The 14362-nt window shown below is 35.2% G+C and overlaps 1 protein-coding gene across 1 annotated transcript in view; it reads right to left on the minus strand.

Moving 5' to 3' along the window:
- LOC306882340 (zinc finger matrin-type protein 4-like) overlaps nt 1-10436 on the minus strand; it is a gene marked incomplete at both ends in the record, with an annotated part of 42916 nt that extends 32480 nt beyond the window's left edge. Inside the window, 2 exons of the mRNA XM_079436894.1 lie at nt 1759-1851; nt 10332-10436. Of these exons, the coding sequence (XP_079293020.1) occupies nt 1759-1851; nt 10332-10436 (198 nt within the window). The remainder of the gene's footprint in view (nt 1-1758; nt 1852-10331) is intronic.
- Nucleotides 10437-14362: the final 3926 nt, after the last annotated feature.

Consider the following 14362-nt stretch of genomic DNA (forward strand, 5'->3'; position numbering starts at 1 on the left):
TTCACACCTAATTCATTATTATAGCAACCAAGAATATATTGTCTGCACTACATTTACAAAATGACAGTGTGGACAGTCCTAAAGTTTGGATTTGGGAATTGGGTCCAGTATGAACATAATGAGAAATTTTAATGTTTCATGTAATTATCGACTTTCTCTCTGATATTTTCCCTTAAAATACCTATTAAATGATGTAAAAACAGAAACATGTTTGATTTCATATTGAAATCTCTGACTTTTTATTGTATCTTGGCAAATCTGGGCACAGTTTGAGACATTAAGGTGACGCATATAAGATTACTAGAGCCTTTTTATCAGGAGTTGAAATTTTGATCTCCATTTAATCATTTCTGTCTTGAAGAAACAATTGAGTCTATGAAGGTCTGTTTCTCAGTACATGTCTGTCTTAGAGAATAAGAACAATGTCAAAGGAGATCTTGTGATTTTCTGTCCTGTGGGAGACTGCATTGACAGGGCACACGGTGTCTCTGTCTGATTCCAGACTGATAGCCGAGCAAATGTGAGAAAGATCTGCTTCAACTCATCTATTCTTGACAGAGAAGTCTGAATTGACTTGTGTGGATGTGTGGAGTGGACAAAAAAGTTGTGTGACAGGACTCAAAGTTTCAGTCAGTGAAAGTTTGGCTAGCACTGGTTTCTTAAGTCTAGAGGCTTGAACTTTCTTCATTTTGTGTTTGGTTTTGATTTGCGGCCTGTCGGCTTTGCTTGTGAATACGCAGTCATGGCCGTGGACTGCCTGGTACCAAGAAGAATGATTCATAAACAGTCCCACTAATGAGCTCTGTATAAGAGCACAGACTACGATTCAAACAGAATGGTAGCTGGGAGGTTTGATTGAATGCAAGTGATAAACTAACATCTCCACCTCTCAGAGATCCTTCAGAAAGCAATTACAAGACCTCAAGCACTTCATAACCAGTCAAAAAAACTTGTACTAGTCTGTATGTCAAATCATCAATTCCCCCTGGGATCATTAAGATGTTTTATGGTATATTCAGAACTGCCAGAAAAGACTAAAAATCCCTTAAACTCTTCATCTCCTGGTTTATAGCCTCTCAAGTTGTCTATCTGCTTCCTAAACAGCTTGTGTTAATCATGGCTTAATTCAGAGTCCATGAAGACATTAGATGACTGCTGTGCCGGTCATTTTCCTTTAGGGGAAATGCAACATTAACAATCTGTGAGGAGTGAAAACTACTGAAAAATCAAAGCTCAGTGCCTGTAATCTCCACTGTCCTCATTTAGCATTTCACCGAAGACAAAAATGTCTCTCTTGAGGTTAATCAACAAGTAGATAATCCGAAAGAAGAAAATTGCTTAGTATATATATATATATATATATATATATATATATATATATATTGATCAGTTGTTCTCAATTATAGACTGTAAAAACAATTTGTGATATTGTAAGAGTATAACATTACTTAAATTAAACATGCATGTAGTTCAAAAGTATGATTTTTCATTGCATTAGATAAATTATCAAACCACATGGCATTTAGTTTAAATAATAATAGCACAAGGTCACTTTTCAAGTAAAACATTGCACAAAATACTTGTTTTTTAGGCTTTATATTATAATAGATCATTTGCAGATGCCACTTGGATTGGTATTTTAATTAAATTGTGTTATGTGCATCCATGTTTCCAGATATACTGTATTATTAATAAGCATAAGAGAGAGGAAGACTATAATCTAACATGAAGTTTTATTGCAAGAGCTTTAGAAAATACCGGATTGTCTGGTCTCAGTCTTTTGGATGGTGGACCTCCATCTTCTGGGTGGAGCATGTAGAACAGACGCACTTTGTTGGCATGTTTCTTGCTCTGTTGTGTGTGAGAAAGAGACAGAAAGACATAATAATCCAAAGTGTTCTCACTTGATTTGGCATGAATGACACATTATCAACCATCAGGATTATACTGGACAATCAATTAATTATGAAATAAAAACATGACATACATTTATTTTATAAAAGGAAACATCAACTGATATAATAATTTAATTCATACTTGGTTCCTGCTGAAATTACTGAAAGTTCTCAAAATAAAGTTTGTTTGTATTCTGTATGGGCATTTTTGGTGCAGAGCGTTTGAGGTTGTTTGTTCCCTCTAGCTGTTATTGATTTGTAGTGTCTGTGTAGTTCTGACAATCATCTTACATATACTATATACAGTATATGCCCTGAGTTTTTTCTGTCTCTGTCAAATTTTGCAGTGCTTGAAAAGCTGCACTGTATTGATATTTTTAAAACATTCTGGTTAAAAAACTCCATTCAGACTTTGTAGTCTTCAGCCACAGCTGTTATCAAGTTTTGGGTTTGTACAGTAGATCAAAAGTTTGAAAGTTTATTTCATTTTAAAAGGCGAAAGTGCACTTTTTACCACCACTACTAGTTAGTTTTTTTTTTTGTTTTTTTTTATAAACTGTGTTAATGTGACAATGTAGGCCTATTTACAAATAGCCAATCTTATCACATTTGCCTGTGATTCAAAGATAAACATGAGAAAAGTGATACGTTTTATTCGTTATTTGCATTAATTATTTTATTTTCATATTTTGTTTTTATTTATTTTTCACATTTTTATATTATAATCGTAAGGCCTTATGTCATAGACACTTATTTCTATTTTCATTCTGAAATTTAATTAGGAATATTAATCTTACCTCTCATTTTGCCTTGCCTAGAGGACAATTTAAGTAAAAAGTGTTGCATTTAACCACATTTTCTAGTGCTGATTCTTGTGTGCAGCCGGCTGAAAATAAGACGTCTGTTGAGTGTCATGACATTTTATTTACTCTGAACCAACACACCAGCTTATACTGTTATTTTGCTATACTTTACAAGCACTAATATTTACTTCATATATGAAGGAAACAGACAGACAGACTGACTGACTGACTGACTGAGAGATAGCATACATGTGTATGTGGGTGGGTGTATATATATATATATATATATATATATATATATATATATATATATATATATATATATATATATATATATATATATATACACATATATATATGAAGAGTATATTTGCAAAAACAGATAACTCAATTTTTGAAAATTTTCAAAAACCATGTTTTTTATTATGTTATCATGTTTTTGTGTTAGTTAGTTGTATTTTTTAGTTATTTTTTAACCTAATCAAAATAACCCAACTGCAATTTGATTGAAATTAACTGTAATGCAATTAACTGTAATTTTTTGAAAAAAAACAAACAAAAAAAAAAACATGATTTTTGCAAATTAACTCTTCATATATATACACTCACCTAAAGGATTATTAGGAACACCATACTAATACTGTGTTTGACCCCCTTTCGCCTTCAGAACTGCCATAATTCTACGTGGCATTGATTCAACAAGGTGCTGAAAGCATTCTTTAGAAATGTTGGCCCATATTGATAGGATAGCATCTTGCAGTTGATGGAGATTTGTGGGATGCACATCCAGGGCACGAAGCTCCCGTTCCACCACATCCCAAAGATGCTCTATTGGGTTGAGATCTGGTGACTGTGGGGGCCATTTTAGTACAGTGAACTCATTGTCATGTTCAAGAAACCAATTTGAAATGATTCAAGCTTTGTGACATGGTGCATTATCCTGCTGGAAGTAGCTATCAGAGGATGGGTACATGGTGGTCATAAAGGGATGGACATGGTCTGAAACAATGCTCAGGTAGGCCGTGGCATTTAAACGATGCCCAATTGGCACTAAGGGGCCTAAAGTGTGCCAAGAAAACATCCCCCACACCATTACACCACCCCCACCAGCCTGCACAGTGGTAACAAGGCATGATGGATCCATGTTCTCATTCTGTTTACGCCAAATTCTGACTCTACCATCTGAATGTCTCAACAGAAATCGAGACTCATCAGACCAGGCAACATTTTTCCAGTCTTCAACCGTCCAATTTTGGTGAGCTCGTGCAAATTGTAGCCTCTTTTTCCTATTTGTAGTGGAGATGAGTGGTACCCGGATGGGGTCTTCTGCTGTTTTAGCCCATCCGCCTCAAGGTTGTGCGTGTTGTGGCTTCACAAATGCTTTGCTGCATACCTCGGTTGTAACGAGTGGTTATTCCAGTCAAAGTTGCTCTTCTATCAGCTTGAATCAGTCGGCCCATTCTCCTCTGACCTCTAGCATCAACAAGGCATTTTCGCCCACAGGACTGCCGCATACTGGATGTTTTTCCCTTTTCACACCATTCTTTGTAAACCCTAGAAATGGTTGTGCGTGAAAATCCCAGTAACTGAGCAGATTGTGAAATACTCAGACCGGCCCGTCTGGCACCAACAACCATGCCACGCTCAAAATTGCTTAAATCACCTTTCTTTCCCATTCTGACATTCAGTTTGGAGTTCAGGAGATTGTCTTGACCAGGACCACACCCCTAAATGCATTGAAGCAACTGCCATGTAATTGGTTGATTAGATAATTGCATTAATGAGAAATTGAACACGTGTTCCTAATAATCCTTAAGGTGAGTGTATGTATATATATATCTATATATATATATATATATATATATATATATGACTTATAAATTTCCCCACTTGTACTGCTGGCATTTCTGGGAACAGTTTTCTACCTGCCCTGATCTGACCCCATATTATATATATGAGTATGAGATCAGGCTATATATAAAATAATATGAGATGTAAAGTGCACCATGTTGGCAGACAGCCATTTTTTTCCCATATCCTCTTTTTAATGCAAAACTTAAGGCTGCTCTTCATTTTCAAGTTGAGCTGCGGCAAAACGCTCCACTTCACACAGTGTTTATGCAAAACCGTTTCCTAAACTCACTGAGGGAGGATATATTTCAAAACACTGCTTTTAAAATGTAATAGAAAAATGAGAGGCTTGCAGTATGACATTTCAGTTCTTTCTCTATAAAATCACAGAACATATTTACACAGTCAATTACAGAGATGTGCTTCTACAAGCAGAAGTGTCTGTTTTAGCAGAACATGTAAACTAAAGCATGGCTTTTGTTCCGTTTTATAACACTGCACAACAAAATAGAGTGGGTTGACTTTGAAAAGTTGAATTATTTTTAACTCATCACAGCATCTTAAAAACACTACACTGACTCAGGACACTCAAAATGAGCTAAATGTGTGTGGCATTGCTTTTAATTGGAATAATTTCATAGCAAAACTATTTCCAAAAAAGTGGAATTCAAACTTGCTAATTGGTTGTTAAAGGTTTGGTCTGCCACCACAACCCCTCTCTAATTAATACTAACCATTTTAACCTGCATGTATTTATGGCCTATGTTTGTTTTATGCTCATTTGAGGTTTGCACATTTAGTTTAGTAACACATAATGGCAATTTTTATTTTTTTTTTTATTTTTTTTTTCAGTGAGAAGATCTATTTCTGTGGTGTTGCTGTGTATATAGAATGCCCATAACGCCCCTCACAAGGTTCTGTTTCAGGTAGAGGTCTATGTAGGCAGTATGCAGCAAGTCAGTTAGTTTTGGAGCACAGCCACATTTGCATAGATAAGCAATCAAACCTGAACAGATTGTTAATCCTCTGATATCACTGTGGGTTTAACATGAATAGCTTGAATTTGTAATGTAATATGCAATATGTTTGATATTAAAAACTGGAATGTGAGCATCTGTGGGCATTAAAGAAGTGATTAATATAAGTTTAGACTCAGAACAGATTGCAGGTGAGTTCTGCTTGTTCAGAAAAAGGCTTGGATGAAAACGCTGACATAGAGCCAGACCCCTCACAAGAACTGAAGAGTTCATAAAGATATGACATGAGAGGTCAAAAAAATGTGCTCTTGGAACGTCCAGCTGTAGCAAGTGTTATTTTAGTATTATTTATATGATATTACAGTGTTTATCAAATATTTTCATTTAGCAGTTTTTAATTTTATTCTAAATTTTAGAAATTTTATGTGCTTTTGTCATTTTTATTAGTTTGTTGGTAACACTTTATGTTCAAAACTAGATAACAAAAGTCCATGAATGACTAGTCATATAATCATCCCTAATGAAACCATGATTCCTTGCTTTAAACAAACCAAGAAGTGGGTTTAAAATGATTTTCTGTTGCTCTATTTGTTATTTTCAGTTTGATTTATTATTATACTTCTAAGAAATGTAAAAACTGTCCTTCAATCTTTAAGGAACGTGTACTAGTTTAATTTAATCTAAAACATGATTTAATAATTTAGAAAATCTTTCATTAAATGAATTGGAATGAACCATCGGTTATTAAAAGCATTGGCATCTGCAGAAGCTTTGGATGATGCACAATAGATTTCTAATGTCATTTAAAAAGCAATAAATCCCCATGAAAACCAAAATATCCTCCTATGTAATTTATGATTGTTTGAAATGATCTCAGAAGTAATGATATTTAACAGTAAAGGGACTTAATTTAAATATGAAACTTCCCAGGTAGGTTTTAGTGTGCTGACACTCAGTCAGAATGCTAAATCTCTCTCCGAAATATAGTCTGGAAATGTATCCCCTTCAAAGCACCACGGCTGAAATATTAAAGCTCTATATTTTATATCACTCATGTATAAATAACGCAAAGCAGCCCTGGATATCCCAAATATATCTGCCACAGTATAAATCGCATACTGTAGCAAGATTTCTACTTGTGGACTCCCACAGTATGAGTTAGTTAAAGACTCTGATAGACTTGGAGGAGAGTGAAGGCACAGCTGGGCTCAGGGTGAGTTGAATGAGATGAGAGAGAGAGAGAGAGAGGAGAGTCTCTGTTGTCTCTGAGGCAGTCAGACTGGATTACACTGGTCCAGTGAAGATTTCAGTGCTGAGAGCGGATGAAAGAGGCCACTGATACACTAAAGACCAGATACTGAGGGAGCGAGAGAGGCAACATTTGGTCTGGGAAAGATTTGATAGTTTACGAGGAGACTGGGCAAATGATACAGCTATTAAAAATGTTGAGTTATTTGAATGATTTGAAATTTTGCAGTGCCAGTAGTGCAGAGCAGTATGACAGTACAGTATGTACATTTGGAGACAGAAATGTGTCAGATTGTGCTGTACCGTTCATAATGGCAAACTTTGTGATGCCAAGGAGCTAAAATGATGATCCCCTTGCAATATAATGTCAACTATACAATTTAATATAAAAATGAATACTGTGTGAGAAAATAAATAAGCCCCATATTACATATAAATTGGCTTTATACTGTCATTTAAAACAAATTATTACCTGATATTAACAGAATAATATTCACCTTGTGTTTAGACTGACAGCATATTCTTCCAACTATATAAGTAATGTTAGATGTATAAATGTCTATTTAGTTACATTTTATTTTAAGGTGTCATTTTTACAGCGTAATTATACATTTAAGTACTGAGTAATATTAATTAACTACATACTATATGGTTAGAGTTAGGATTAGGGTTTGGCTTAGGGTTACTTGCATGTAATTATGCATAATTTAATTGTTATTATAATGGTAAGTGCATGTAACATGTAACAAAGACACCTTAAAATAAAGTGCTACCGTTTATTTCTTACTGTTAATAATTAATTTATTATTATTAGTAGTAGTTTTATTTTAAGTTTTAAGAAAGCAAAATGAAATAAAATAAAATATTTTTTAATAAATGTAAACAAAATCATAAATGGTATTTCAATATTATTAATTTAATGTATGCTATTAATTAAACATAATTTATGTATCTAAAGTTAACATGTTAATTTGCAATCATAAAAATATATAAAAAAAAAAATGAATCCTTTTTTCCCCACTCAATTTTTCCATGCAAGTAAAACTGATATGAATATTTGAATATCTTCCATATACCTTTCCATAGATTAGAATATCTTATTGAAAAATATAGATAAATACTGCTTCTTATGTATTGTTATATTAGGGCGTAAATGATTGAATATTTTTCATTGACATAATTAAGTGAAAAGCAGTGTATCTTGATTTGTTTCTTTGAGTATCGTTATGAATATCCGAATTTTTTCTGTATCGTCATTCAAATTTATATTTTCTTGTTGATTATAAGATTTTGGTCATAGGAATAAAAAAATCATAAAAATGCCATGTTTTGTTTTTTAAAATTATTTTTAAGATTTATTTTTGGATGTTTTGATTGGACAGTAAGTTTACAGGAAGTGAAGTAGGAGAGAGAGAGAGGTGAGCGAGGATAGGAAAGATCCACATGCTGGGACTCGAACTCGGGACACCTGAAGCAAGGTTTGTTTTTTTGTTTTTTTCAGATAGGAAGTGAAAGCAGGTGAATGCTGAAATAAACACGTAAAGCAGAATAGAGAAATGGACAGGACAAACAATACGGAGTGATATGGAGAAGACAGAAGTGTCCAATCCAGACAATGAAGGGCAGCTGACAGGTAGCAAGGTTTCTCTCAGGACAGAGATGAGATATTAAACCCAAGCTTTTATTATATGTCTGTTAGCTATCCATCAGATTATCAGCAATGCGCACACACGCTCACATGCAGCATGTGAAATTGAAAGAGGAAAAGTCCATTAAAGTTGCTCTGACAGGTGGAGAGAGTTTGTGTGGTTCAGTCCCAGGGGAAGGACTTGTAATGCGTGCTGTGGTGAGGCAGACTCATGTTATCACACAGAACATCTCTATCTGTCTCTCTGTTTTTCTCTCATTCTCTCCCTTTCCTTCTCTTCACCTCTCCAGGGAAATGGCCGGTTGATTCGGGGCCTGAAATGAACTGGTCACAGTGACGAGTTCATCGACTTGGAGTTTCCTTGAGGACACACAGTTTTCTGGATACTTGGGATAAATGTGTTGCATTATTTGTCATCTGAGGTGTATAGTGTAGAGGGATGATATATCAGATTTTTTTTATTAGTAACATTATTTTTAAAAATCTAAATTTATTACCAATTGTGATTGGCCAGTAAGTTAACAATAGGCCAGTTTCACACTGATGAACTGATTCCTACATTAATGAGTCTCATGAATTGGCTCTTTTTAGTATATATAAATAAAAAAATGTATTATGATTTTTATGCATTTTATTTAAATGTACATTTTTTTAAATTTAGAAATTTATGATGGCATTTATTATCCCATCTCTACTGATCACTACAGATTTTTGAGTTATTAATTTCAATGAATAATTAAATTAAATTCAATTCAATTAAACAGTACCTTGAAAACATTTCCTTGTGTCATTTCTCATATATTAATATGATAAAAAAGTATTATTATTATTATGCAATATGTCACTTAGAAAATGTGTTAATATAATTATTAATAATATAAAAATAGGCCTACTATTTTTAGAAAGCAAAAGGAAATAAACATCTTATCTGATAAATGTTAAAAAAAATCTTAGGTTAAAATTATTTAATATAAAAATAAATATAAAGTTGTTGTTTTTTTCGGTGACTGTGGCTCACTCAAACTTTAACATGTGTTTATTTTTATAAGTTATGACTATCAGAATTTATTCTGTATATTTTCATATATTAAAATGCCTTATTGAAAAATATGTGTAGATAAATATTGCATTTTATGTGTTGTTACATTTGAGCATATTACAATAAATATCTTTTTTTTTGTGAAAAGTATTACGTAAAATACGTTATTTACGTTAATATACGCTATAATGTAATAACGTAATTTAACTTGGATCAGTCCTTTTCTTTAGCTGGTTGAAAAGATAGTTTCAATGACAGTCAAAAAATAACCATTTAAAGCCATTTGAGCAAAAATATATAATTATATTTAAATGAATACAAGTAAATCCAGCCTTCGTTCACGCGTAATTCAGGACATCAGCCTCACACTGTGACATCTGAGAGCATTTCTTCAAGACGAGGGATCGCAGGGATCAATGACAGAAGAGCTAAAGTGTTACTGTTGCACTGAATATAGCTCACTGGCTTCTCTTCGTAAACCAATCTGGCCAAACGATCCTGTTGAACAGACACGTTCCTTCAGCTACACTGATTTTGTGCAAAGGAGTTTGTCCTCATTAGCGTGCTCATTAATCTAGTGATTGCGTACTCTGTGGTCTCAAGAACTGCGTGAGAGATGTAAAAAATGCAAGAGGATGATTATTTAATGGTCAATCATTGGGTTACATATGAAGGGGTTGTGGGTCTGAGGAAAGGTGCACTGCATTACAACTTTAAAAGCAGTGACTAAAAGATACATGAGAGAAGCATTTAGGTTACAAATGATTATTACATCCCTGATGATCAATTGATGAGGCCGGCTTTTAACGTAATGTGTGTCACTGCTCTCTCTCTCTGTGTAGGTGTGTGTGTGTGTGTGTGCGCGCTAACCTCATAGTGTGCCACACGCTGGGACTCTGAGATAAGCTGAGCGTTGCAGATGTTACAGTAGCTCTCCGTGAAGAGTCCTTCATCACCAGCTCCGGCAGACTTCATCTGATCAAACACACACACACATAAAGAAATGTGAGACTCACAGAGCTCCTTTGTATCACATTTATTTTGAGTTTAAACTGATTTGACTTATTTTCAAGTCAAGTCAATGTTGGTTTATTGTCGTTTTTCTACAGATAGGAAGTACAAAAACATTATTTGTCCTCTCACAGCTCCACATCTATTATCAAATTCGTTGATGATACTGTGGTTTTGGGCCTCATCTCCAACAATGATGAGATCGCATACTTGGATGAGGTAGAGAGACTCACATCATGGTGCCAGGACAACTGTCTCTCTCTGAATGTGAGCAAAACTAAAGAGCTGATCATGGACTTTAGGAAGAGACAGCAGCAGTCCTACACTCCTCTTATGATCAGTGGGACCCCTGTGGAGAGGGTGAGTAGCTTCAAGTACCTCGGTGTAAACATCTCAGAGAACCTGACTTGGACTACACACATCCAAACACAGGTTAAGAAAGCTAGGCAAAGACTGTACCATCTGCGACAGCTGAGGAAATTCAGGGTCTCAGAAGCAATCCTGAAAACTTTCTATTCAGGGACCATAGAAAGTGTATTGACTCAGTGCATCTCAGTGTGGTATGGAAACAGCTCAAATCAGGACTGCGAAGCACTACAGAGAGTTGTGCGCTTAGCTGAGCACATCTCAGGGTCTGCTCTCCCCTCTCTGCAGGACATCTACCTCAAATGCTGCAAAAATAGAGCTGTCAAAATCATCAAGGACTCAAATCACCCTGGTAACCAGCTATTCACTTTGCTTCCATCTGGTAAGCGCTTCCGTAGCCTGATGGCAAAAACTGAGAGACTTAGGAGGATCTTCTTCCCACAGGCCATCAGGCTCCTAAACTCTAAATCTGTGTCATAACATCACTTGACACCATGTAAATATCACCATATCAATAAGCTATTCATAAGTTTTCTCCACCTCATATTGCTGCTATTTAATATATCCTGTACAACTTTTTTTGCACATTCTTTTGCACATTCCTCTTTATTAGTCAGCAACATACTGACCTGCACATTTATATTTATATTTTTTATCTTTTATTTTATTTTATTCTTTTATTTTTTTCTACTTTTCTTTTCTTAATATTTGTATTCTATATAATTGCACTGTCCTTGGAGCTGACCTGACCTACATTTCACTGCTGGTTATACTCTGTATAATTGTGTATGTGACAAATAAAAATCTTTAATCTTGAATCTTGAAGATTCCTATTTTTCTAACCATCCTGTAACTTCATATTTGTTATAGTTTAATTTTAGCATGTTGCTTAGTTATTGATTCTCTTAACTCTTTCCCATCCATTGGCGTAATTTTCCGTCATTTATGAGACAACGCTCCCCCACCATTGACAGAATTTTCTGGCTTTCCGTGCTTTCACAGTTATACAGTAGGAGGCGCTGTTACACATCTTTTGAAAGTGTACTGAATCTCTTAATCAGAACATGTGAAGAAGCAGAAACAAGCGATTTCATATGATTAAACAGCATATAAATTAAAACAGCCTAACATTAGTGAATGAAATGTAAACCCATGAAGTGGTATTTGACTGTAAATACGCTCCAATGGAAACACGTCAATTTTGCAAAAACGTTTTAATGTTTTTTTGCTCAGATGAGGTGGTTTTTCAGGCAATTCAAAAAAGGACTATTTCACAAAACTGCAATGGAAACCGTTTTGGCGCATTAACAGATCACCTGGTGTACGTAAAAGTCAAATGATCATACTATAACCCCCAAGAAACACCTCAAGTATAAAGGCCATTGCACACTAAGTCTGAAATTTTCGCATGCGTTTTTTCGTATTAGTCATCCTTTCCGATCAAAATGCATGCTATGGATGTGAAAATGCAGAAAATCGAACCTGATCCGAATTTTTTTATGACGGACGAAAGTTTTGGAGGCAGTGTGTAAACATGATTGACACAATGTGAGGTAATATTTATTTTTAACGTGCGAAAATTTCAGACAAAAATTTCGGACTCGGTGTGCAATGACCTTGCCATGGTTGACCATCGATTTACGATGGTGTCGCTTTTTCGTCACTTCTTGGATAACCCCTTATTTATACTGCCCACGTCTGCTGCACATTATTCTCCGACACGCTGCTTCTTTAAAGATACATGCCTGCGTCTCCTTCAATTAAAAATAATGACTAGTGCAGTGGCTTCGATATATGTAAACCTAGCAACATCAATCATTATGACTTATCACGAGAGAAAAAAAATGACATTTAAGTCACATAACATTGTTTAATGGAAATACTGTAATTTTACAATAGTTTCATTTATTATAGCTGTCGTTTATAAAATATTGTGCAAGTTTTGCGCAACTCTTCAATGGAAACACACCTTGTGTAAGCTTTAATTGATCGAAGTGACCTATTCCATCTGTGATTTAATCATCATTCTGAATCCGATACGGGCATAGTGTTTGACAAAACTAATACAAGAGGCCCTATTTTAACAATCTAAGCGCATGGTCTAAAACACACGGCATATGGTTAACTTCGGGTGTGTCCGAATCCACTTTTGCTAGTATAACAACGGGAAAAAAAACAGTCTGCGTGCTTGGTGCATGGTCTAAAAGGGTTGTCCCTATTCTCTTAATGAGTAATTGGTGTGTTTTGGGCATAACGTGCAATAAACCAATCAGAGTCTCATCTCCCATTCCCTTTAAGGGCCATGGTGGATTCAATATTTACACGGCGGAATTTGCAAGCTCAAAGACTGAACGCGTCTCCAGTAAGGAAATTGAGCTGCTCCTGCACGAGCAAATAGGTAGCCTAGTCCTGAAATATGCAATTTAATAATCTTTTAGATTGTAATCCTTAAATTTGTAATATTTGGCATGTTTGTGTGCTGCTGCTGCCCTGTGTGTAATAAGCAAAGTGTGCGTGCGTTGTGGACCCGCCTATAAGCGCATATTACTAACACGCTCTTTAAATAACAAAAATAAATAAATACTGCGTTGGCGCGTTGCTATTTTGAGGCAAATGAAATAGAGTCAATGGCGTGGTCTATTTCAGTTGCCTCAAAATAGCAACGTTTTCAGACCAGCACGCCCATGGACGTACAAATGGCCGCAAATGCATTTGCTAAACAACATGGAAAAAGTACGTGGAAATGATAACTGTGTCGGGCTGAAACTAGCAAAACACCAGACACCGCATTGTGCCAGGTGTATGATAGGGCCCTCAATATTTAAAAATATCATTAAACATCATTTTAATATTATTATATAATATTTCTGGAATTGCTTTTTCCATGAATGATACATGTAATGCTGTATTAGAATTTAGCTTAGTTTGTTTCTAATATATGCTGCATAACCATTGCAGTGGGAACACGTCTATGACACCTTAAAATGTTGTCTATGCAGCTCACTATGTTTGGGAACAAAGCTGAAGTTTGCAGTTTCGTATTCTTTCCACTGAGGTAGAAAGCTATTTTTACTGTGCTCTTACAAAAGGTGTGAATGTTTGTCAGTCCTGGCACAGGCTACTGTTTTCAAAGAGCTATGCAATGTGTAAAGTGACCTGCTTTTCTCAAGGTCACACATACACTGAGAATGTGACCAACAGTATGGAAACATGGGATGATTTTACTCCCACTCTTTTATTAAAGAGAACAACAGATTTTGATTGATGGTTGAAAAGATATTTCCCATTGTTCCTGTACGTTGATGTTTTCTTTCAAAGCCCATGAGTCAGAGGAAGAATTGGCATTTAGCATTTATCACAGAAGAAAAGTAGGCTCAGGATTCCTCAAGAATAAATAAGATATTCGAAGAAACCATCCATCAAACCAAATCCTCGATGTATAATTTAAAAGCAAAGTGTCTTAAGACTTCAACATCGCTCTTTCGCCATCTGTGAGTGAGGGTGATTCTGATGTGCAAAAATCA

The sequence above is a fragment of the Barbus barbus genome (assembly GCF_936440315.1).
Source record: "Barbus barbus genome assembly, chromosome: 16".
In the NCBI taxonomy this organism is placed as follows: Eukaryota; Metazoa; Chordata; class Actinopteri; order Cypriniformes; family Cyprinidae; genus Barbus; species Barbus barbus.